General features: G+C 39.7%; 1 protein-coding gene across 1 annotated transcript in view; it reads left to right on the top strand.

Annotated features, from left to right (window-relative positions):
• The window catches only part of LOC112254612 (VPS10 domain-containing receptor SorCS1-like), a 91,493-nt gene that overhangs the window by 38,108 nt on the left and 28,137 nt on the right, over nucleotides 1–25,248 (top strand). The window contains exons 6-16 of the mRNA XM_024427332.2: nucleotides 3,897–3,961; nucleotides 6,241–6,359; nucleotides 6,577–6,666; nucleotides 7,725–7,904; nucleotides 11,819–11,965; nucleotides 12,061–12,163; nucleotides 14,067–14,143; nucleotides 14,490–14,581; nucleotides 14,788–14,895; nucleotides 15,210–15,327; nucleotides 16,100–16,233. Coding sequence (XP_024283100.1) covers nucleotides 3,897–3,961; nucleotides 6,241–6,359; nucleotides 6,577–6,666; nucleotides 7,725–7,904; nucleotides 11,819–11,965; nucleotides 12,061–12,163; nucleotides 14,067–14,143; nucleotides 14,490–14,581; nucleotides 14,788–14,895; nucleotides 15,210–15,327; nucleotides 16,100–16,233 — 1,233 coding nt within the window. The remainder of the gene's footprint in view (nucleotides 1–3,896; nucleotides 3,962–6,240; nucleotides 6,360–6,576; nucleotides 6,667–7,724; nucleotides 7,905–11,818; nucleotides 11,966–12,060; nucleotides 12,164–14,066; nucleotides 14,144–14,489; nucleotides 14,582–14,787; nucleotides 14,896–15,209; nucleotides 15,328–16,099; nucleotides 16,234–25,248) is intronic.

The raw sequence follows: 25,248 nt of genomic DNA, 5'->3' as shown, positions 1-25,248 counted from the left end.
CCATTCCTCCTGACAGAGCTGGTGTAACTGAGTCAGGTTTGTAGGCCTCCTTGCTCGCACACGCTTTTTCAGTTCTGCCCCAAATGTTCTATAGGATTGAGGTCAGGCCTTGGGATGGCCACTCCAATACCTTGACTTTGTTGTCCTTAAGCCATTTTGCCACAACTTTGGAAGTATGCTTGGGGTCATTGTCCATTTGGAAGGCCCATTTGCGACCAAGCTTTAACTTCCTGACTGATGGTTTGAGATTTTGCTTCAATAAATCCACATAATTCCCCTCCTCATGATGCCATCTATTTTGTGAAGTGCACCAGTCCCTCTTGAAGCAAAGCACCCCCACAACATGATGCTGCCACCCCCGTGCTCCACGGTTGGGATGGTGTTCTTCAGCTTGCAAGCTTCCCCCTTTTTCCACCAAACATAATGACGGTCATTATGCACAAACAGTTCTATTTTTGTTTCATCAAACCGGTGGACATTTCTCCAAAAAGTATTATCTTCGTCTCCATGTGCAGTTGCAAACTGTAGTCTGGCTTTTTTTGGGCGGTTTTGGAGCAGTGGCTTCTTCCTTGCTGATAAAGGACTCGTTTTACTGTGGATATAGATACTTTTGTACCTGTTTCCTCCAGCATCTTCACAAGGTCCTTTGCTGTTGTTCTGGGATTGATTTGCACTTTTCGCACCAAAGTACGTTCATCTCTAGGAAACAGAACGTGTCTCCTTCCTGAGCGGTATGACGGCTGCGTGGTCCAAGGGTGTTCATACTTGCGTACTGTTGTTTGTACAGATGAACGTGATACTTTCGTGATACCTTCGATACCTTTGGGTGTTTGAAAATTACTGGATGAACCAGACTTGTGGAGGTCCACAATTTTTTTTCTGGGGTCTTGGCTGATTTCTTTTGATTTTCCCATGATGTCAAGCAAATAGGCACTGAGTTTGAAGGTAGGCCTTGAAATACATCCACAGGAACACCTCCAATTATCTCCAATTATGTCAATTAACCTCTTAGAAGCTTCTAAAGCCATGACTTCATTTTCTGGAATTTTCCAAGCTTTTTAAAGGCACAGTCAACTTAGTGTATGTGAACTTCTGACCCACTGGAATTGTGATACAGTGAATTATAAGTGAAATAATCTGTCTGTAAACAATTGTTGGACAAATGACTTGTGCCATGCACAATGTAGATGTCCTAACCGACTTGCCAGAACTGTAGTTTGTTAAAAAGAAGTTTGTGGATTGGTTGAAAAACACATTTTAATGACTCCAACCCAAGTGTATGCAAACTTCCGACTTCAACTCTAATAATGCTAAAATCATGTGACACTTGGATTGCACACAGGTGGACTTTATTTAACTAATTATGTGACATCTTAAGGTAATTGGTTGCACCAGATCTTATTTATTGTCTTCATAGCAATGGGGGGGAATACATATGTACGCACCAATTTTATGACATTTTTTTTTATTCTTTAGAATTTTTTGAAACACGTTATTTTTTTCATTTCACTTCACCAATTTGGCCTGTCTTGTGTATGTCCATTACATGAAATCCAAATAAAAATCTATTTAAATTACAGGTTATAATGCAATAAAATAGGAAAAATTCCATCGGGGATGAATACTTTTGCAAGGCACTGTAGTAGATACAAGTATGGTCCTGATGAACACATGAATAGTTTAAATAGATATTTGTACACTATTTTTTCAAGTTCCAACTGTTGTGCTTAAGAAATAATGTATTTAGTAATGGTCTCTAATCTACACTATTTGCAAGACATATAGTAACTTAATGCAGTAGTGCCAGTTGCCAGATAATTATAATATTAATGTGTTTTTGCTAAACATAATATTTTTTATTTTACAAGGAAGCAAGGGAGATTAATACTTTTTGGGTGATCAGGTAGCTTTTAATGTTTTGATAAATAACACCATTTGGACAACATCATCTCTTAAAGTGGATAACTCAATGAGAATACCTTAATTCGTTCATATTTCACATTTACTAATATTGGGACTAAAATTACACAAACGTATTTTGCAAACTTTGTCACTTGCGAACAAATGATGATGAATGTATTTTTAGCCCAAAACAGGAGCAAAAGAAAGATGCAGTGGAAGCAATGTACCATCAAGTTAAAGCCATTATTGGACACTTGTTCTAAACAGTTGATATATTTGCCCTAAGATTTCCTGGTGGAGATGATACAACAGTAGAGCTGGATACAAAATTGAGTAATATATTAGTTTCTTAATTAGTCATATGATGAATTCATTCAAGTTTACAATTACTTATCAACCTGTGGTAACATTGGTAACATATTTACAGTATGTGTGTGTTGTGTATGGAGGTACAGTATATTTACAGGTTGTGCGTATAGACGGGTTGGTTGTTTAGCAACAATACCTTCTGTACACTTGCTCAACTAGGGGGCAAAACAGTGTTGGCTTAGATTGTTGACATGTTTTAACTATATTTAGTCTCCAAATGTTTGTTGAAAACGTAAATACATTTGCACAATGAGCACTTGTTGTCTCTCAAGTACATTGTTACAGTTGTTGGTTAGCTAGCTAGCAAATTTGATCCATGTTAGCATTGAAAGCAATTCACTCAAAACAAGACATTGTATCAAGAACATGATAAAACTAGCTGAAACGAGCTACATACGATTCCCCACATGGCATCTTTTAATATTGTTGCTAGCTATCTGACCGTTCAGAATCATAACAAAGCATGGCTTCTATAGACGGGAATATTACATTCAGGTAGTGCATGCATATTTCGTCAAGGACAAAATACAGGTAATATTTTCACTTAATATACACTTCAAATATGTTGCTGCTTCACATACTGCAGTTTATGTTACAATAGCCTCAACTTGGCAGAGTTACACCATCAACCTGATAACGAGCAGCATAGCTCGCACAATGCAGGCATGTAGTCCATACATTCCGGAGGGATAGAAGAACATAGAAGCAGCCTATCTAAGAACATGTGGCTGCTGTTCTCCAATAGAAGATGATGAAGTATTTGACAGAAAGACCATTAGAAAAAGATGGAGCAGAAAGACAATTACGGAGTGCTGAGGGAAGCAAGATGGGCCCTTTTTTTATTATGTCTCAGACACTGACACACTATGGAATGTGAGGAGAAACCCATCTTCTTCCACACTTAGCTGCTAGTAATGCAACAAGTGGTCACACTTGTCACTCCACACTTAACCGCTGCTTCCCAGTCGTGGCTCTTTTGAAAGAGCATGAAATGGCTCCGAAGTACCTTCCCCTTGAATTACCACACAGGCCCAGTGATTGATGGGGTCATGTTTGTGGGAAATGTTTGTTGTCATTGTTATATTTTCAAAGAGAAAGGGATCAACGTTTCATGCAGCTAGGTTCCCTATTATAATTGAATTTAATCAAAATGGAAATACAAACATTGTTTTCCTTCAAATGTTTTCCAACATGACTTTGTCCTCTCTAGAAAGCTGATGTTTTAATAGCGCAATTGAACAAAGGGGTTGACATTTGTAAATTAGTATCTCTGGTCACTCACTTGTTTTATGACTTTGCGAAGCACTGTCACAGGATCCTTTTGGAATAGATGAGAACAAACAGAATGATTATCCATGTTTCCCATACAGTTTGACCTCAGCGTGCCTTTCTTCATCTTGTTAAACAGATGATTTATTTAATCACAAGGCACACCTACAGCATACTCTTCAATTAAGATATCATATCTGGATCATGAGATAAATTCACACATCATTGACGAAAATGTTCAAATCATGAATTAACTGATACTACTACAAATCCACAAATACTTACCATATGATGCACATATCATAATTGGATAGATGTTTTGCTATGTTCCTCAGTTGCCTCTCCTGTCCCCACAGGTCAAAACTGGGTTTGGACCAAGAGCCAGGAATGATTCACTTGGAGACCAGTGTTTCTGATAGACGTGAGTCATCATCACATCTAGGACATCTTATTTGAGGACTTTATTATAGGGATTCTTGGGCTCACACACAAGTGACATTTTATATCTGCTAAACAGCCTTTACAGCAGGGTTCCCCAACTGCCAGCCAACAGGGCAGACTTGCAGTCTACAAATGATTTGTTATTTTATTCCAGCCCCCGACTATCCGCTCAAGAAAAAAACTGCCTGAGGCTTAATCTAGTTGATGATCCCTGCTTTACAGGGTGCTGGCCTATGTTTACTCCAATGCTTCCCACAGTTGTGACAAGTTGGCTGGATGTCCTTTGGGTGGTGTACCATTCTTGATTAACACAGGAAACTGTTGAGCATGGAAAACTCAGCAGTGTTGCAGTTCTTGACACACTCAAACCGGTGCGCCTGGCACATACTGCCATACCCGTTCAAAGTCACTTTTGTCTTGCCTATTCACCCTCTGAATGGCACACATAAACAATCCATGTCTCAACTGTCTCAAGACTTAACCTGTCTCCTCCCCTTCATCTACACTGATTGAAGTGGATTGAACAAGTGACATCAATAAGGGATAATAGCTTTCACTTGGATTCACCTGGTCAGTTTATGTCATAGTAAGAGCAGGTGTTATTCTAGGACGGTACATTAGAACGCAAAAGGTGCCATTTCAAAATTGGGTAGTGCATCATCAGTTCCTCTCGTTATGTTAGTCATTGCATACCATAGAGAGCTATCCCATGTCAGCTAATGCTTTTTTATTTCGTTTTTTTTTGCTCATAGATATTGTTGTAACTTTTTTCTTACTCAAATATCACATGAATAAACATTAAACATAGCAAAATGTATAGAATTGCAAGAAGATTTGCTTTTAAATGACAATGTTCTTTGCACCCCATAACAAAATGTGTAGAATTGCAGGAAATAAGCTTTAAACTGCAAAATTCTCCCCACCAACAAAGAGGGGTGTGAACAGTTTGTGTCATGAACAGGGGTTGTGCCCATAGAGATAGACATGGCCCGTGCACACGCATGGGGAGGGGGGGTGCGGGATGTCCCCCACTCATGCTGCCAAACATACCCTCCTAAAACTGACCATCCTACCGATCCTCGACTTCGGTAATGTCATCTATAAAATAGCCTCCAACACTCTACTCAACAAACTGGATGAAGTCTATCACAGTGCCATCCGTTTTGTCACCAAAGCCCCATACACTACCCACCATTGCGACCTGTACGCTCTCGTTGGTTGGCCCTCGCTTCATACTCGTCGCCAAACCCACTGGCTACAGGTTCTACAAGTCTCTGCTAGGTAAAGCCCCGCCTTATCTCAGCTCACTGGTCACCATAGCAGCACCCACTCGTAGCACACGCTCCAGCAGGTATATCTCACTGGTCACCCCCAAAGCCAATTCCTCCTTTGGTCGTCTTTCCTTCCAGTTCTCTGCTGCCCATGACTGGAACGAATTGCAAAAATCTCTGAAGCTGGAGACTCACATCTCCCTCACTAGCTTTAAGCACCAGCTGTCAGAGCAGCTTACAGATCACTGCACCTGTACATAGCCCATCTGTAAACAGCCCATCTATCTACCTACCTCATCCCCATACGGGTATTTATTTATTTATTTATTTTGCTCCTCTGCACCCCAGTATCTCTACCTGCACATTCATCTTCTGCCGATCTACCATTCCAGTGTTTAATTGCCATATTGCAATTACTTCGCCACCATGGCCTATTTATTTCTGTAACTTACCTCATTTGCACTCACTGTATTTTGTTTTCTTTTTTTCTACTGTATTATTGACTGTATGTTTTGTTTATTCCATGTGTAACTCTGTGTTGTTGTATGTGTTGAACTGCTATGCTTTATCTTGGCCAGGTCGCAGTTGCAAATTAGAACTTGTTCTCAACTAGCCTACCTGGTTAAATAAAGGTGAAATAAATAAAAATTAAAATTAAATGCTGGAAGGGGGTGGGCCGAGTGAAAAGGTTTGTGAACTCCTGATGTAAGGGGTCGGACTGGACTCTTAAGTTGGACGGAGTGTTGAGAGCGTCTGTTCCTTAAGGGCTCCAGTGTTACTGTCTTGTCCCTGAGGAGAATGGCTCATTTGGCTGTAGCTAACACGCAGGGACACTCATTCCATCTCTGTTGATAGTGGAAATAGAAATTGGCTTCCCTGCTTTTCTGCTTTCTACTATCAATGCAATTAATGCTAGACTCAATAAAATAGTCCCGAAGCACTTATTTTCTCCTGTTACATTGTGTCAATTATTTACCGTCTGTTATAGGGTCCCAGTATATAACGTGTAAGCTGCAGAACTGCTCAGAGGCCAACAAAGGCAGGCCTTTCCCTGGATTTATCAGCCCTGATTCCCTGGTCGTTCAGGACCAGTATGTTTTCATTCAGGTGGGAATTTTGAATGTTTCTGTTATAATAAAAATTCTCTAAAACTGTTCATCTTAATGTACAGTAACCTTGTAGGTATTAATGACCATAAACCAAAAGAGAATGGTATAAAAACATACAACTAAGACTATTGCATAATTACTCTGTTAGCCCAATTTACAGTGATTCGTTGTAATAATTTTGCTCAAATGAAATAGAAATTGCTTGGTTTCTCTAGGTACCAATGGGTGGCCGGCCTGTCCATTATGTGTCTTACAAAAGAAATGCTTTCTTCCCAATGAAGCTACCTAAGTACATATTACCAAAGGTGGGTTGGAAATATTACGTTGAGTATTACTACTATCCTGTTATGAATCCAGTGAAAAACTGTTTTGATATTATAACACTTCTAAAAAATATATGTTCTTGCTTTTTCTGCTTTTCCAAGGCCAACTTTAATCAAATTAACATACAAATATTGAATAGAAAGTATATATAGACAGTATATTTAAACACATATTTCAATAATGTTTTAAAGCTTTCACAGAGGGATCCCAACACAGAACAGATGTACAAACACCATACTAACAGTAGAATAGTTGTACAGCTTCGTACAGAATTACCCCACTGTCACGTTCTGACCTTTATTTCCTGTGTTTTGTATTTAGTTAGTATGGTCAGGGCGTGAGTTGGGTGGGCAGTCTATGTTTGATTTTCTATGATTTGGGGTTTTCTATGTTTCGGCCTAGTATGGTTCTCAATAAGAGGCAGGTGTCATTAGTTGTCTCTGATTGAGAATCATACTTAGGTAGCCTGGGTGTCACTGTGTGTTTGTGGGTGATTGTTCCTGTCTTTGTGTTTTGCACCAGATAGGACTGTTTAGGGTTTCACACGTTTCTTGTTTTGTTGTATCAGTTGTTCATGTGTAAGTTTACATATTAAATGAACCATGGACACTTACCACGCCGCATATTGGTCCTCTGATCCTTTTCGCCTCTCCTCTTCGGAAGAAGAGGAGGAAATCCCTTACACCCACTGGATACAGACATCAGTTCAACGTCTAGTTGTGACTAACATTTTATTGAGTTGTCAGTTAACACGAATTCAATGTGTAATCAAAAGAAATGTGAACCATGTCATTAGATTGAGGTTAAAAAAATAAAGACGAACATTCCCCAAATGTATTTACTTAAATTACTTTTTGAAAATCCAGTCAGTTTTCCACATTGATTCAACAGCGTCACGTTGATTTATTTTTTAGGACATGGAAACGTTGATTCAACCAGTTTGTGCCCAGTGGTACCACTGCAGCCCTGAAACTAAATAAAGTTTTGTATTGGATTATATTGTATGACATAGTGTCCTAACTCATAATTCCTTAACCAGGACTTGCAGATAATCAGCACAGATGATAACCAGGTGGTAGCAGCAGTGCAGGACTGGCACCAGAATGACTCCTACAACCTGTACATGTCAGAGGCCCGAGGACTCTTCTTCACTCTGGCCCTGGAGAACATAGTGAGCAGTGGGGGACCAGAGGGCAACATCATGATAGACCTCTATGAGGTATGTAGCAATGGCTTAGTTAGACTGCCATCCCTGTTTGTATGCACACTACCACTTCTTCCAAGAGGTCTCAACCTTTATGGCACAGATGGTATTGGAGTGTACTTACCCTGTAAGAGCTGGAGGTATTGTTGAAGCTCTGATCCTGGCTGTTCCCCCTCATTTCCTACGTTCCTACGTTATGAACTTAAGCAAACACATACAGTACATTAGTCAGAAACCTGGATTAGCATCTATTCACTCATACAGTATCAGATCCTTATGATCTGTATTTATGAAGTATAGAGGTTTGTTAGCCATTAACTAGCACGTCCATGTGTAATAATGATATAACTTTATAAGTTACTGTATGTAGCATTCGTAAATTAGCAAAGTTGGCAGGTCTACACACATTAATTCATTATTCACTTCTATTATATCAATCTTAATGACTGTAGAACATGCACCAGAGGTGGCTCCACAGGTCCCATAATGTTGTGAGGAAAAAATATTATAGGGCCCATAGTTTGTCCTTATCTGATAACCAAACCAATTGAAATTCCAGACTTTATACTTTATGACGTGATTCATCTGTTGTTAAAAGTTATAATATGAGCTATGATGGGACCAGAGTTTTTCTAGTCAAGTCACATGGTTTTAAAAAAAACTGGAAAAACTCCTGGCCTTGGGGAGGATGAAAGCCTGTCAAACTGCAGAAACCTTGTACTTGTTCAAATTAATTATATTTAAAAAAGGACTAGGGGGGTTTCCTATACACAGAGACAGAGAAATGAACAATTGGATAAAACTCGTAGTGCTGAGGTTTGCATTGTGTAGTCCTGCCCTGTCAGCGATTGTGTTTATTGAATATTTTGGATTGAAAAAGTATCGGTAGCCTACTCAGCACAAGTTCGAATATCAACACATTTTTTTCCCATTCACATTTTTTTCACAAACAAATGGTATTTCTTTACTATTTAAATTACTATTTAGATACAGAATAGCGTTGCGATGAATATCTGCTGTTTTACGGGCCCCTGAACATTTCTGCTATTTTTTGCACTGAAACACATTTTACATGATGTTTCCACCATGACCGAAAAGAGGTTCTGGACATCAGAACAGCAATCACTAACCTCAATTTGGAGGAAGATTTCTACTTCAACGAGTCCCCGGCACGGAACCTACTGCTCACCCCAGACCAGGTCCTAATCTCAGAGACTCAGAAAAGGAAGAGACGATGTAAGAGTGGCAGACGTGCGGGCTCCCTGATGAAACTACGACAGCGAATAATTAATTTGCCTCTACCCTCTGTTCTATTGGCGAACGTACAATCACTGGAGAAAAAATTGGATGAGCTCCATTCAAGACTAGCCTGTTAACGGGACCTGAAGAACTGTAATATCCTATGTTCCCCTGGGTCGTGGCTGAACAAGAGCATGGATAATATACATCTAGCTGGTTTTTCCATACTTTTCCATTTGGCAGGATCGAACGGCAGCCCCGGGTAAGTTCAATTGGGGAGCTGGGTGTTTCTTTGTTAACATCATCTGGTGTGAGATCTCTAATATTAAGTCTCACGGTTCTGCTCGCCTGTGTGAAAATACCTAATGATAAACTTTAGGTTAATAAATAATACTATTTACCAAGAGAGTTTTCATCTATATATTTAATCGCTGTCTATTTACCACCACAATCACCGGGCTGATTACCAACAACGAGGATATGCCCTACAGGGAGAAGATATGAATTCTGATGACGTGGTGAGAGGTAAACAACCTCTGCCTCAATGCCAGCAAAACAAAGAAGCTGATTGTGGACTTGAGGAAACAGGCATCTATGGTCAAAAGCTTCAAGTTCCTCTTCATTCACGTTTCTGAGGAGCTGAAATGGTCAAACCACACAGACACTGTGGTGAAGAAGGCACGACAGCAACTCTTTAACTTTAGGATGCTGAAGAAATTCGGGCTGTCCCTGAGGGCCCTCACAGTGTTCCACAGCCCCCATCATTGAGATTATACACTACTGGTCAAAAGTTTTAGAACACCTACTCATTCAAGGGTTTTTAATAGTTTTTTACTATTTTCTACATTGTAAAATAGCAGTGAAGACATCAAAACTATGAAATAGCACATATGGAATCATGTAGTAACCAAAAAAAGAGTTAAACAAATTAAAACATTTTATATTTGAGATTCTTCAAATAGCCACCCGTTGCCTTGAAGACAGCTATGCACACTCAGGTAGTCACCGGGAATGCATCTCAATTAACAGATGTGCCTTCTTAAAAGATAATGTGTGAAATGTATTTCCTTCTTAATGCGTATGAGCCAATCAGTTGTGCTGTGACAGAGGGGGGTATACGGAAGATAGCCCTATTTGGTTAAAGACCAAGTCCATATTAGGGCAATAACAGCTCGAATAAGGAAAGAGAAAAAACAGTCCGTCATTACTTTAAGACATGATGGTCAATCAATATGGAAAATTTCAAGAACTTTGAAAGTTTCTTCAAGTGCTATCGCAAAAACCATCAAGCGCTATGATGAAACTAGCTCTCATGAGGACAGCCACATTAATGGAAGACCCAGAGTTACCTCAGCTGCAGAAGATATGTTCATTAGAGTTACCAGCCTCAGAAGTTGCATCTCAAATAAATGCTTCACATAGTTCAAACACATGTGAATCAGGCCTTCATGGTCGAATTGCAGCAAAGAAACCACTACTAAAGGACACAAATAATAAGAACAGACTTGCTTGCCAAGAAACACCAGCAATGGACATTAGACCGGTGGACATTTGTCCTTTGGGCTGATGAGTCCAAATTGGAGATGATTGGTTCCAACTGCTGTGTCTTTGTGAGATGCAGAGTAGGTGAATGGATGTGAAGCATCGAGGAATAGGTGTGATGGTGTGAGGGTGCTTTGCTGGTGACACAGTCTGTGATTTATTTAGAATTCAAGGCACGCTTAACCAGCATGGCTACCACAGCAGTCTGCAATGATATACGATCCGATCTGGTTTGGGCTTAGTGGGACTATCATTTGTTTTTCAACAGGGCAATGACCCAACACACCTCCAGGCTGTGTAAGGGCTATTTTACCAAGAAGGAGAGTGATAGAGTGCTGCATCAGATCATCTGGCCTCCACAATCCCCTGACCTAAATCAAATAGAGATGCCTTGGGATGAGTCGGACTGTAGGGTGAAGGAAAGTAGCCAACAAGTGCTCAGCATATGTGGGAACATTCCAGGTGAAGCTGGTTGAGAGAATGCCAAGAGTGTGCAAAGCTGTCATCGAGGCAAAGGGTGGCTATTTGAAGAATCTCAAATCTCTGATTTGTTAAACACTTTTTTAGTTACTACATGATTCCATATGTGTTATTTCATAGTTTTGATGTCTTCACTATTATTCTACATTGTCGAAAATAGTAAAAAATAAAGAAAACCCTTGAATGAGTTGGTACTCTAAAACTTTTGACCGGTAGTGTACGTTTGGGCTGCATCCCAGCCTGATACGGCAACTCCACCGTCGCAGACCGCAAGACGCTACAGAGGGTGGTACTCTCAGCCGAACCCACGATTAGGTGCACATTGCTTACCCTCCAGGACACTTACAGCACCAGGTGTCACAGGAAGTCCAAAAAGATCATCAGGGACCCCAGCCCCCAAGTCATGGCTTGTTCTCCCCGTTTCCATCACTCAAATGCAGACAGTATAGGGGCATCATGGCAAAAACTGGCCAAATGCTTCTATCCCCAGACCACCACTAGTCTGCAACGTTCTCCAAAATAGTGTTCTCTGTCATAAATGCTATTATGTACAGAATACTTCACTTTCACCTCAAAACTAGGGCTTCAGCTTTACTTATGTTTGAATAATTTACAGTTGTAGCTTTTGCCCCTAATTTTTTTTCATGTCTGTTTCTCAATGTTCCTAGGTAGCAGGGATAAAAGGGGTGTTCTTGTCAAATAAAGTTGTTGAGGGCCAAGTGAAAACGTTTATCACTTACAATAAGGGGCGAGACTGGCATCTTCTACAGGCTCCAACCACTGATCTGAAGGGAACCAGACTCTCCTGTGTACAGGTGAGTCTGCTTTTGAAAGTGGCCAATATCTGAAAACCTATAACTGTTTTTGTCTATAAACCACATTATGTTTTTTTTCTTTTGTTGATTTTCAGCCCTACTGTTCATTACACCTGCATCTCCATGTGTCTGACAACCCGTACACGTCTGGAAACATAGTCAGTAAGGAATCAGCTCCAGGAATTATAGTAGCATCAGGTAGGCACTATTTGAAATGTTTAGCTGTGTCTTTTGTTTATTTTTACCCTCATTAGCAATTACCACAGGGACCTCCGCTCTCCTTAATTATGGCTGCAGGGGAAGTATTGAGTATCTTGGATGAAAGGTGCCCAAAGTAAACAGCCCGCTCCTCAGTCATGGTTGCTAATATTTGCCTATTATTATTGGATAGAAAACACTCTGAAGTTTCTAAAACTGTTTGAATTATGTCTGTGAGTATAACAGAACTCATATAGCAGGCAAAAACCTGAGAAATTCCACTTCCTGTTTGGATTCTTTCTGGGGGTGGCAGATTTTCAACCAAGCTCTCATTGAAATTACAGCAAGATATGGATGAGTTTTCACTTCCTACACCTTCCACTAGATGTCAACAGTCAATAGAACGTTGTCTGATGACTCTAATTTGAAGTGGGGTCGAATGAGACAGGAAATAGTCACCACTGCCATGAGTTGACCATGCTTTCAGCATGCGCATTCACACGGGAAGGACCTGCGTTCCACCGCTCATCTGAAGTCATTCTAATTCTCCGGTTGGGGAACGTTATTCAAGATATATGTAAACAACATTCTAAAGATTGATTCAGTACATCGTTTGACATGTTTCTACTGACTGTTATGGAACATTTGGACATTTCGTCACGTTATAGTGGACGTGCTTTGTGACTTTGGAATTGTTTACCAAATGCGCTAACCAAAGTAGCTAATTGGACATAAATAACGGACATTTTCGAACAAATCAAGCATTTATTGTGGACCTGGGATTCCTAGGACTGCATTTTGATGAAGTTCATCAAAGGTAAGGAAACATTTATCATGTATTTTCTGGTTTCTGTTGACTCCAACATGGTGGCTAATTTGGCTTTTGTTCTCAGCTCCGTCTCAGATTATTGCATGGGTTGCTTTTTCTTTAATGTTTAAAAAAAATCTGACACAGCGGTTGCATTAAGGAGAGGTGTATCTATAATTCCATGTGTATAACTTGTATTATCATCTACATTTATGATGAGTATTTCTGTTGAAACGATGTGGCTATGCAAAACCACTTGTTGTTTTTGGAACTAGTGAATGTAATGCGCCAATGTAAACTCAGATTTTTTAAATATAAATATGAACTTTATCAAACAAAACATGCATGCATTGTGTAACATGAAGTCCTATGAGTGTCATCTGATGATGATAATTAAAGGTGAGTGATTAATTTTATCTCTATTTCTGCTTTTTGTGACAGCAATATTTCGCTGGAAAATGGCTGTGCTTATTGTGGTTTGGTGGAGACCTAACATAATCATTTGTTGTGCTTTCGCTGAAAAGCCTATTTGAAATCGGACACTTTGGTGGGATTAGCAACATGATTAACTTTAAAATGACATGAGACACATGTATGTTTGAGGAATTGCAATTATGATATTTCTGTGGTTTGAATTTGGCACCCTCTATTTTCACTGGTAGTTGTCATATCGATCCCGGTAGCGGGATTGCAGCCATAAAAGGTTTTAAGGTTCACAATTTGCAGTGGTTGCTCAACTCTTACACTGCTCTTTTTCCACCCTTAAAGACCCCTTTCGTCTTTAACTCTGTTCCCCAAGTAAATGGTGGGATTCTGGCTTAAAACATTTTAGTCAGCTCCGTTTGATCTGTAAATTTGATCTGTGAATCTGCCAGATGTTTGGCAAAAGCAGATACAGAAGAAAGAGTTTGAATATCTGAATCTCTATTTTTGGCTGAGTAAATACTCCCTTTATATAGGAGAGCTGTAGCCTGTGGCAGAATATTTTCATCTGTATTTTTATTTCATTGTGCATGAAATATATTTTAATGTGGGTTAAGAAGGCATATAATGAAAGTGTTTACACTATAACTATGCTCTGCTTTTTACATCTAGGTACCATTGGGCCTGAGCTTACCGCCTATAATGTCAGCATTTTCATGACCTCAGATGCTGGCAACACTTGGAGAGAGGTACTGTGACTGAAAGAGAAAGGTGCCACTGAAATGTGACACAAATTCAAAACAACACGTAGAAGAAAAGATCATTCTGCTTATAATTTGGAGGGAGCAAACTCTGGATGCATAATACAGGATATTGTTTGCATTACCGATTTTTTTTTTTTTTCCATAGAACTTCTTAGGAGCTGATAATATTTGATGTTTTAAAAATAAAATGTAATATGTGGCTGTGTTACATGATGTAGAAGAATAGCAGTAGCCTACAGTGATACAAATCCATCACTCATCAAAAGTATACATGAACGGTATGCACATCTCTGACCTTTGAAAATGTGATGAAATCCTGTCCTGTTTGTAGGTATTTGAGGAGGAGTATAGTGTCCTCTTTCTTAACCAGGGTGGTGCCCTAGTGGCCATTCGACACACACCTCTCCCCATCAGACATATCTGGTATTTCGTCCTTTAACATTCAACTTCCGTGCATACTGTTACAGTATCAACATTGAATTATATTTGTCTATAAATGTTTTATGGACTGCATTATGTAAGCACTGAACGTCCACCTAATGTTAGCGTTACAGTACAATCTATTCTATGCATGGTGAGGGTTCCACATGAGCCATGTATGAGAGCCAACATGTTGTTTCTTCATCCAGGCTGAGTTTTGATGAGGGAAAACGCTGGAACAAATACAGCTTCAGCCCCTCTCCTCTCTATGTAGATGGGGTCTTAGGAGAGCCAGGGGAAGACACCCTCATCATGACGTAAGAATCAAAACAAACACTCTATGGTTAATAGTATGCATTTTGCAATGCGTTGAAAGTTTAATGGACGTTTTGAAAAGAAAGAGTTTGTTTCGAACACAGTGAAAAACATGTACTCGCTGTCAGAAGTTAGACACTTTTTATTTATTTTCCCTTTTTACTCTTCTGAGTCATTGTACAAATCCCTTGTGGTTAGCTCAGGCAGCTTTTCATCTCCCACTTGTATGATTAAAAGGTATTTTACTTAATACATTTTAGCTAGCGACCCTTTTTTTCAGACATTTTTCACCATCCTTTACTTTTTGTATTTGCAGAATATTTGGCCATTTCAGCCATCGTTCTGAGTGGCAGCTTGTCAAAATAGACTTCAAGGCCATCTTTAACAGAAGGTGTAACACAGACGACTATCAGACCTGGCAGTTACACAATGATGTAAGAGCAACCACTTTGATACATTTGTAATGGATTTGGGCACTTTATTTCAATGGAATACAGCATGAAGAGAGATGTCCTACCACACCCATTTTCTATCTCAAATTTGTCTCAAAATTCTGGATACTTTCTATGTACTTTCTATGTATTCACTTTCAGAACAAATTAGCAATTATACACATTTTAATGTACTTTAAAAAACTATATATTAAAAGAACTTCATCACTCAGAGGCTTTTCTTTGAAACTGTTACATCGTATCACGCCTCGGGATAGGACCCAGATGCAGACACAGGAGGCGGATAGTACAGTTCTCAGATATTTATTGTAAACACGGGGCAGGCAAAGAGCAGGTCAAGGACAGGCAGGGGTTCATAATCAGGCCAGAGTCAGGCAGGTACAGGACGGCAGGCAGGCTCGCGGTCAGGGCAGGCAACGGTTCGTAATTAGGTCAGAGTCAGGCAGGTGCAGGACGGCAGGCAGGCTCGGGGTCAGGGCAGGCAGAATAGTCAGAACCAGAAAACCTAGGAAACTAAACTTGAGAAAAAGGAAGACGGGAAAGCACGCTGGTAAGACCTGACAGACAAGACAAACTGGCATCAGACAAACAGAGAACAAAGGTATAAATACACAGGGGATAATGGGAACACCTGTAGGGGATGGAGACATGCACAAAGACAGGTGAAACAGATCAGGGTGTGACACATCCAAAAATAAAGTAAATTCTGAAATGTTGTATTTAATTATTTCAAATAATACATTATTTCTCACAGGGTAAAGTCTGCATTATGGGAGTGAAGAGAATCTTTCATAATCTGAAGCCCGACACCAGATGTGTCAAAACCAGAGATCAGTACATCTCCCAGATGTCAGACTCCTGTCCATGCACCGAGGCTGACTTTGAGTGGTGAGGAGACTACTGGCTGCAACTGTCGATAATATATAACATTCAATTCAATTCCATACAGTCTATATTAATCCTTTCAGTGGCAATTTAAGAAGGCATCATTGGAGCACAATAACACGATGACATGCTGTTTATAATTGTATTCATATAATTATTGACACTAACTACCCTAGACACAGTTAAAAGTAGTTTTGGAGATGAGATCAAGAAGGCAGGTAGACATCTCTATCTCCATTGTGAAGTAGAAGTTTCACAACCTTCAGCATACATTTCTGTGATCGGTTGGGTCTGTCCAGGTACATCTTTAACCATGTTTATACCTGGTTCTAACATGCACCCTGATTTTGTCCACATTTTGATTCCAACACCGTTGTTCATCCTTTATCCACTCAATGATCTGTCTTGTGTTCAACTTCTTTAACTCTTGGCAAGTTAAGATAGTGTTATTTGTCATCACAGTGATGAAAGTATGGCTAGGGTTTGGAAGGGGCCTTAGATTGAGCAGGCTCCTAGGAGCTTACATATTCACTGGTGATGAGGATTGAAGTGGACCTCTCCTTTAGTCTAGTGGAGGCACATATGTGACATTGCTAGAAGGCCACATATCTGCTTGATAAGCATTTCGCTACACTACAAGCATTTCGCTACCCTCGCATTAACATCTGCTAACCATGTGTATGTGACAAGCTAGGCTGTCAAGTCAGGTAAGGTCAAAACAGTACTTCACAAATTTATCGCAGTAGTCCTGTGCCATCTTGCTCAAGAGCCAGTCGGCATTGGAATCTACAGTGGTTCCTCCTTTAATTAAAAGTTGCGTCATACTGCAGCACACCTTGCGTGCTGCCGCAGCATTCTGTGGCACGTCATTTAATTCTCAGCCATTTTTTCTGTTACTGCAAGTTACTGCTAGTTTGATCACCAGAGGGCATCTTTGAAAAGCATTTGATAGTATTTCATATTGCCATTACCAGAGCATTTAAAACCTTTTTTGTAATAACATAGTATATGGGATTGATTTTAAGAAATTTGGTTTAATTCATTTGATTAATATTATGGTGCTTCTATTCAGAGAAAAATGAAAAAACAAATCCTTTGTAGCAAAGATACACCCCTCTCAACTTACATGACGAACCACAGATCTTAGGAACTCTTCACAAAGGGCCTTTTACTTGAGAAAGGAGTATCCCTTAGCCAGATTGCATTCGCTATAAATTATCGCTCAGTTTGGTCTCTAAAACGAGGTTCTAATCTCGTTCCTGGTACTTCATAGTACCAAAACATTACCTCATCCAAGGCATAACTCAGTTGTCAACTCTATATACTCCCAAGTCAAGTAAACCCCCTCTTGACCCCACTCATGGATAAGCTCACTGAGGGGAGTGACTTGCGCACAGACATTGTAATTGCGCACAGACAAGTAATTTGTTCACCCTTAATCAATCCATCCTTCACATGGTTTAACAGATACATTCACATATGAAGACAATGTTCCATCCTGTCCTCTTCCCTTTCTGATATTCTGCATAGCACCAGAGACATGTAAAAGACAAGCCTGTCCTCTCCCCTCTCTGGGCCCCAAATGTCTGAGCCCCAGCTTCGAAAAAAGTGCAACTGCCAACACTATAGTCCAAAAGGATACATTCTAATGACAAGTATCTCACATAAGCATATTATATAAATAAAATATATTATTTATCTATGTTACCCAACTAATTCTGATTCATCCGCCACATTAGACAACTTTGTTCCAATATTTCTGTAAATAAGTGATATTTATTCCCATAGTAATTCATTATGGATCCCATAACTAAATCAACATCTGCATTTTGAAAGAGTATTTTTTAATAATTATTTTATTAACGAAATGTGTTTATTTGTTTATTAGGCTACTGTGCAGTCTACAATACATACTGTAGTAAACATGGAAAAGTGCCTAATTCCTTACATAAGGGAGAGCAGGCCATGTCTGTACTACAGAATGCAGGGCACGTGGGAGATGGTGTTATTTCATAGTTGTGATGTCTTCACTAAGATTCTACAATGTAGAAAATAGTTTTTTTAATTACATCCTGGAATGAGTAGGTGTGTCCAAACTTTTGACTGGTACTTGCTTAATTAATTTAATTAATATTATGGTGTTTCTATTCCATGAAAAATGAAAAACCCTCTGGGTTTCTGTTAGAATGGAACAGAAAATATGGCGCTCTACAACGTGACGGTTGGCAGTACAATACTGGGCTATTTAACCAAAGAATCCCTGTGTCGTGCAGACAAAAGACCGGGGTTCAATCCCCCGATGGGGAGGAAGGAGTAGGCTGTGTTTGTTCTTAACTGATTCCATATGTGTTATTTCATAGTTGTGATGTCTTTACTATTATTCTACAATGTAGAAAATAGTAAAAAATATAGAAGAATCCTGGAATGAGTAGGTATGTCCAAACTTTTGAATGGTACTTTCTTAATTAATTTGATTAATATTATAGTGTTTCTATTCCATGAAAAATGCAAAACCCTCTGGGTTTCTGTTAGGATGGAATGGAAAATATGGGGCTGTATAATCTATTGGTTGGCAGTACAGTACTGAGCTATTTAGCTAAAGAATCCCTGTGTCGTGCGGACGGGAGAATGACAGGAATAATCAAGTCAATAAACATTGGGTAGTTAGATAGCCTATAGTTAATATACTGTTAAGTTTGATGTATAACTACTAACGTTAGGTAGATAGCTAACATACCGGTACATACTGCAGTAATGATATGCTATGTGGTTCGTAAGGACAGCATAGATACCAAATTGTCAGCCAACATAACGTGTAAGGTAACTCATTTGAAATGTCATTACTTTATTACATAGAGTGCATCCTCGCGGTAGCTTGCTACTCAATCGACTCTGCGGCTTGAGCATGCTTTTGGTGCACTGTCAGTAACGTTGTAACGCTCGTTGATGGTGGAAGGAAGAGTGGACCAAAGCGCAGCGTGGAAAGTGTTCATGATATTTATTTTCAAGATACACTCAAACAAAAATAACAAATAAAAAAAAAACGACAGCTGCCTCTGATTGGGAACCATACTCAGCCAAAAACACTCCCTGCTTGTTTCATTTGAACTCGTGCACAATTATCAGTTTATTATTTGGTTTATATTGCCCATTCATTGTCAGTTAGAGACAGTAGTGCATTGGGACCCAAAAGCATTATCAGTGCTCAAACTCCCGCTTGGTTATTGTCAAATCAAATAGTTTTTTTCTGAAAGCAACTTTTTTATTTTCAATAAAAGTAATTGTTATGAAAGCAAAAACAAGGCTTGAAAGGAGAAAAAATGTTTCGCAATCAAATATTTTGTAATAGAGCTCAGAACTTTATGCATTTTATTCCCCCAAAATATTTAGAGAACAAAACATGTATTGTAAAACAAAATTTAATTTCGTTATCAACCACCCTACATTTTGGCCATTTTTTTTAGAGTCAGTTTGGCTACAACCAATACTGTTCAGCCTTATATAGCAGACACCTACGAAGAAGGACTGTGTAATGATGGCATCTCAGGTTAGCAGCACTGGGCGTTCTTCTGTCCAGCTTTTACATAGCTAGTAGTTAGCTCCTATGATTCAGTGTCGGTTCATAACATTCTACTATATTACATAGAAACATACCGTAGAATGATAAATCATGCTATTATTTTTCTCAACCTAACAAAAAGCATTTAGCTATGAATGCCTGTTCTAGCCATTTTCAGTTTAATTAATCTAACTTTCTTTCATGGCAACTCAAAAGCAGGCAATATCCTATTTGTTTTATAGTCGATAATAATCATATTTCATGACAGTGTAACGGATAGCTTTTTTACAGAAGGATGAAAGAACATAATATGTCTATCAGGGAATGCAATTCTGATATGTCAGATGAAGAGTTAGACCAGAAAGTCAGTGCCATTAAGGCAAGGATGGCCCATGTGGTCTTTAGAATGGTCAAAGGAAGTCTCAGAGCAATGGGCCATCGTGTACAATGGCGAAGAGTTCGGGAGTCTTTGCAGCATGTAGGTGGTGCAGGTATCATTGCCAGAATGATCCAGCTTTGTTGCATTGCTCGGCAAAAATACTCTGTTCCTGCACACCTGTCTCTCGTCCACATTGATACAAATCAAAAATTGGGTACTAAGGTACTAAGATGTATAATGTCTCCATCAAATCTAAGAAGTTATTTTAACTTTTTGGAGTTGTTCTTCATCAACTGGTAATTCATAAATAATGAAGCAGGTTAATAGGGTAAACATTTCACTTTTAATTCCAATGCTTTTTTTCAAGATATAACAGGTAAGTATATTATTTTGTATACATATTGCATATTTCCCATCACCTAATGAACAACCACAATACCAGTCTGGTGTTAAGCTTTCTGTGCTGTATTGACATATCCTGAATATGACATCTGCTGCTTTAGATTGAACAGTCATATCTCAGTTATTGTTTTCATATCTACATAGAATAAGCTATTTTCTTTACTTTCAGAGAGTGAGCTGATCAAGGGGTCAAACATGTAGATATTGCCAGATGTTCACTGTCCGAGGAACAGGCTGTGGAAGCTTTATTGCTGGCAAAAGTGTCCATAACCAGAGGTATTTAAACTGTTCTTTGTTCTTTTTCTCTCTTCCTCGCTGCCTGTCGTGTTGTACATGGAACCTGTTTCACATGCACAGTTTGGAGGAAGAAGGATACACTGTCGAATTCTATCCACCTCTTCTGTGTGGGATATGTGTCCCTACCTCATCTGTGGGCAGATCTGCAGCATTTCACAGAGATCTGGAATAATCACCCTTTAAGTACAGAGCTGAACCTGACACCTCACCAGCTGTGGCATATCAGAATGCACATTTTTGTTTTTGCCTTATCATTACACAGATGATTCAAATGATCAAGTCATCATCAAGCTTCAAGTGGTATTTATGTCTAATAATGACATTATCTTCTATTTTTCAGCATAAAGTACTCTTTGGCCACTTAGTGTGGACACCAGATGAGACCACACACACACGATAACAGTCTCTCTCCTTCACTTCATCCCTCTCCCCCTTCTCCCTAAATCCTCTAGGTTATATTAGCTGTGTTGGTGAACCCCTCCCGCATCTGAACTGGCTGACACAGAGGGCACAGAATGATCATAAGTGAGAGGTCAGGTCAACAGGAAGTATGATTATTACATTGAAATACAGAGATAGAGATGTAGTAGTCCCAGAGTTATTGATCCAAGGTCAGTTTTGCATTTCACCTCCTGATGATTATGATGACTGACCGTGTTAGAATAAAAAAAACAAAGCTTAATCATGCTCTCTTTCTATCCATCGGTCTCTTGTCTGCAGGTATGTTTTGATGTGAGAGAGGAAGCCAGTCCTGTCATCGCCACCTCACCTGCTCTTAAGATAACCTTCAGGTCAACTGGGGGCCCAAGGCTAGTTAGGAGACACCGCTAGAGACACTGTAATTGTGATAAACTGAGAGAATATTAGGGTAGCAATGTAATTTGTTAATCATATGCTGTCTGCCTCTGTTCTTACCTCTTTCCCTTTCTGTCTTCTACCTCTCTCCCCACCTCATCTTTCTCCTCATTTTATAATGCACACCATATGTGCATTGAAGTACAGATTGAACTTGTATTTATAATATAATATTACAATGATCATAATTATAACACCTGTATAATGAACTTCTTTCAATAAAGCGTTTCACATTCTCCACTGGTTGAAATTAAGTATCTCATTGAAATGCTATCCTGCGTCTTCAGATGAATGCAGATGAAGGGAGTTAGATATGTATTGTTTATTTTCTGTATATATGAATTACAAATCAGCCTTTACTTAAATCATGTTTCTAGTCTGTTGCATAGTTACAATGTGTAATCATTGATTTCCCAGGAGCAGGAGTAGTAAACACTTTTGAAGTGTATAATTGTAATACATACTGTACATGCAGACACAGCATCATTCAAAGAATGGAGATTGATACACCTGGTATTGGATATGACTGAAAAAGAATGTCTCATAGAGTCATATCTGAACCACACCTTTATTGGCCAAGGAAGAGTACATGATCAGTGAATATATTCAATGTACAGGCTACAATATGGGGGGGATCTCATACATGGTAATAACTGCAGTACATGTTTATAGGACTTGCATCCTTGGCACAATATTTTTATCCTTCACTACACAATAAGCAAGTAAATAGCTAGCTATGTTACTTCAGCTGCATTGCACGGCAAGGCAAGCATACACAATTGTACATTCAATTTGCAGTAAATGCTTAATCTAGCTAGATTCTTTACATCCACGGTTTCCCAAGACGACAGCCTGGTTTTCTCAGGAGTCCCTAAAACATTAAACAACACGAATTACAATGTCATACTGTACTCATATCATAACACCAGCTAGCTAGCTGACTAATGTTAGCTAGTCAGTTAACTTGCTAAATTGCGATTTTCGTAAATTAACGTTATGACAAAAAATGTGCACAATCCACATTAACATATTCCTCTCAATTGTAAATGTTTAGCTTGACTCGTTATGACGTTATAACTACTTACATCTGCTTCCCCGTAATGTTTTGTCAGCCATCTTTGTTGAAGAAAGCTCCAGGGACGGGTGGCACGCATAAAAGTCGTCATTGGAACCACTCGATATGATTGGTTATATAAAGACCTTGGGACCCAAATGCATAATGAGAGCTCTAACTACCCCTTGTGGTGATCTGGAGTAATGACACTGTGACGCTAGGTATCTCTAACTCCCGCGGTGTACACTCAACTTTTAAAGGAGGAACCACAGTACATCTGAGCCTGTAGCCGTTCTGCCCCTCAAGGGTTCTAAGCATGTTTACCAGTGTGTAGATAGACAGTGCGAAGGCACTGGAGGCTTCTGTGTCTCCAAACTCGACAGTGGGTTCAGAATGGTGCCTATCTCACATTGGACGAGTTGGTTAACATAAATGTGAGTGGTTACAGGATCAGGCGTTTGACACTAATTCCTACTTCACAGTAGGGCTGTTCGAAAATGTATTTTTTATTTTTTATTAGAAAGGCTTTCTTGAACATGAACGTTCATGTGCCTTAAAGAGTGACTGCCCTTAAAAAGCAGCTAATCCTTTTGAAAATGGCCTATGATATAAGTCAAAAACACTTATTTGAGTGTCAAAATTTACTACAAAGTTTTAAATAGGATCATTTTGGTCATAAACTCAGTCTGGTCTAAAAAAGAGATTGCAACCTCAGTGCATCACAACGAGTAAAGGAAGGTTGGGAATGGATTACAATTATGTAAACAAATCATGTCCCCTTTTGCCAATTCCACATGCAAATCGCCCCTCCTCCCACTTCGCTTCCCTTCATTGAGGGGGTTTGATTCATCTGTCCCTGGCACCCTGTTAGGCATGTTTTGCTTGCATTTGGTTTGGAACTGGGCTGCCTTCCAAGCGTGAGCCAGATGCCCCGTTCAAAGCCGATGACGGAGTCGGCTCAAATCAAAAGTAATGTAATTAGCACGTGTTGTAATAAGTGGGAATGTGTTTTCACATGCAAACGTGATTGCTTTTGATAACAACGCTTTATCTTGCCTTCCAAATGAAAACTAGTTCAAACATATGGACTGAAGAAAAATATAAACGCAACATGCAGAAGTGTCAAAGATTTGACTGAGTTACAGTTCAGGATATCAGTTAATTTATATGAATTAATTTGGCCCAAGTCTATGGAGTTCACATGACTGGGAATACAGGCAAGCATCGGTTACAGATACCTTTAAAACAAGTAGGGGCGTGGATCAGAAAACCAGTCAGTATCTGGTGTGACCACCACTTGCCTCATGCAGCGCGACACATCTCCTTCGCATAGAGTTGATCTGGCTGTTGATTGTGGCCTGTGGAATGTTGTCCCACTCCTCTTCAATGGCTGTGTGAAGTTGCTGGATATTGGCGGGAAAGGGAACACTCGATCCAGAGCATACCAAACATGTATGCAGACCATGGAAGAACTGGGACATTATCAGCTTCCGGGAACTGTGTACAGATCCTTGCGACATAGGACCGTGCATTAACATGAGTTGATGGAGGCGGATGAATGGAATGACAGTGGGCCTCAGGATCTCATCACGGTATCTCTGTGCATTCAAATTGCCATCGATAAAATGCAATTGTACTCTTTGTCTTTAGCTTAACGCCTGCCCATACCATAACCCAATCGCCACCATGGGGCACTCTGTCCACAATGTTGAAATCAGCAAACCGCACACCCACAAAACGCCATACACCGCTGTCTGCCATCTAACCGGTACAGTTGAAACTGGGATACATCTGTTAAGAGCACATTTCTCCAGCGTGCCAGTGACCATCAAAGTTGTGCATTTGCCCACTTTACTCGGTTATGATGACGAACTGCAGTCAGGCCAAGACCCTGTTGACGACGACGAGCATGCAGATGAGCTTCCTGAAGGGGTTTCTGACAGTTTGTGCAGAATTTCTTCGGTTGTGCAAACCCATAGTTTCATAAGCTTGACTTCATCCACATTTTGTTACGTTACAGCCTTATTCTAAAATTGATTCAATTGTTTTCTTTCCTCCATCACTCTACACATAAAACCCTACGATGACAAAGCAAAAACAGATTTTTAGACAATTTTGCAAATGTATAACATTTTTAAAACTGAAATATCACATTTACATAAGTATTCAGACCCTTTACTCAGTACTTTGTTGAAGCACCTTTGGCAGCGATTACAGCCTCGAGTCTTCTTGGATATGACACTACAAGCTTGGCAGACCTGTATTTGGGGAGTTTCTCCCATTCTTCTCTGCAGAGCCTCTCATGCTCTGTCAGGTTGGATGTGTAGCGTAGCTGCACAGCTATTTTCAGGTCTCTCCAGAGATGTTCGATCAGGTTCAGTCCAGGCTCTGGCTGGGCAACTCAAAGACATTCAGAGACTTGTCCCGAAGCCACTCCTGCATTGTCTTGGCTGTTTGCTTTGGAGTCCACTG

This window comes from Oncorhynchus tshawytscha, linkage group LG01 (assembly GCF_018296145.1).
Source record: "Oncorhynchus tshawytscha isolate Ot180627B linkage group LG01, Otsh_v2.0, whole genome shotgun sequence".
In the NCBI taxonomy this organism is placed as follows: Eukaryota; Metazoa; Chordata; class Actinopteri; order Salmoniformes; family Salmonidae; genus Oncorhynchus; species Oncorhynchus tshawytscha.
This window is presented reverse-complemented; position numbering and strand designations above follow the sequence as displayed.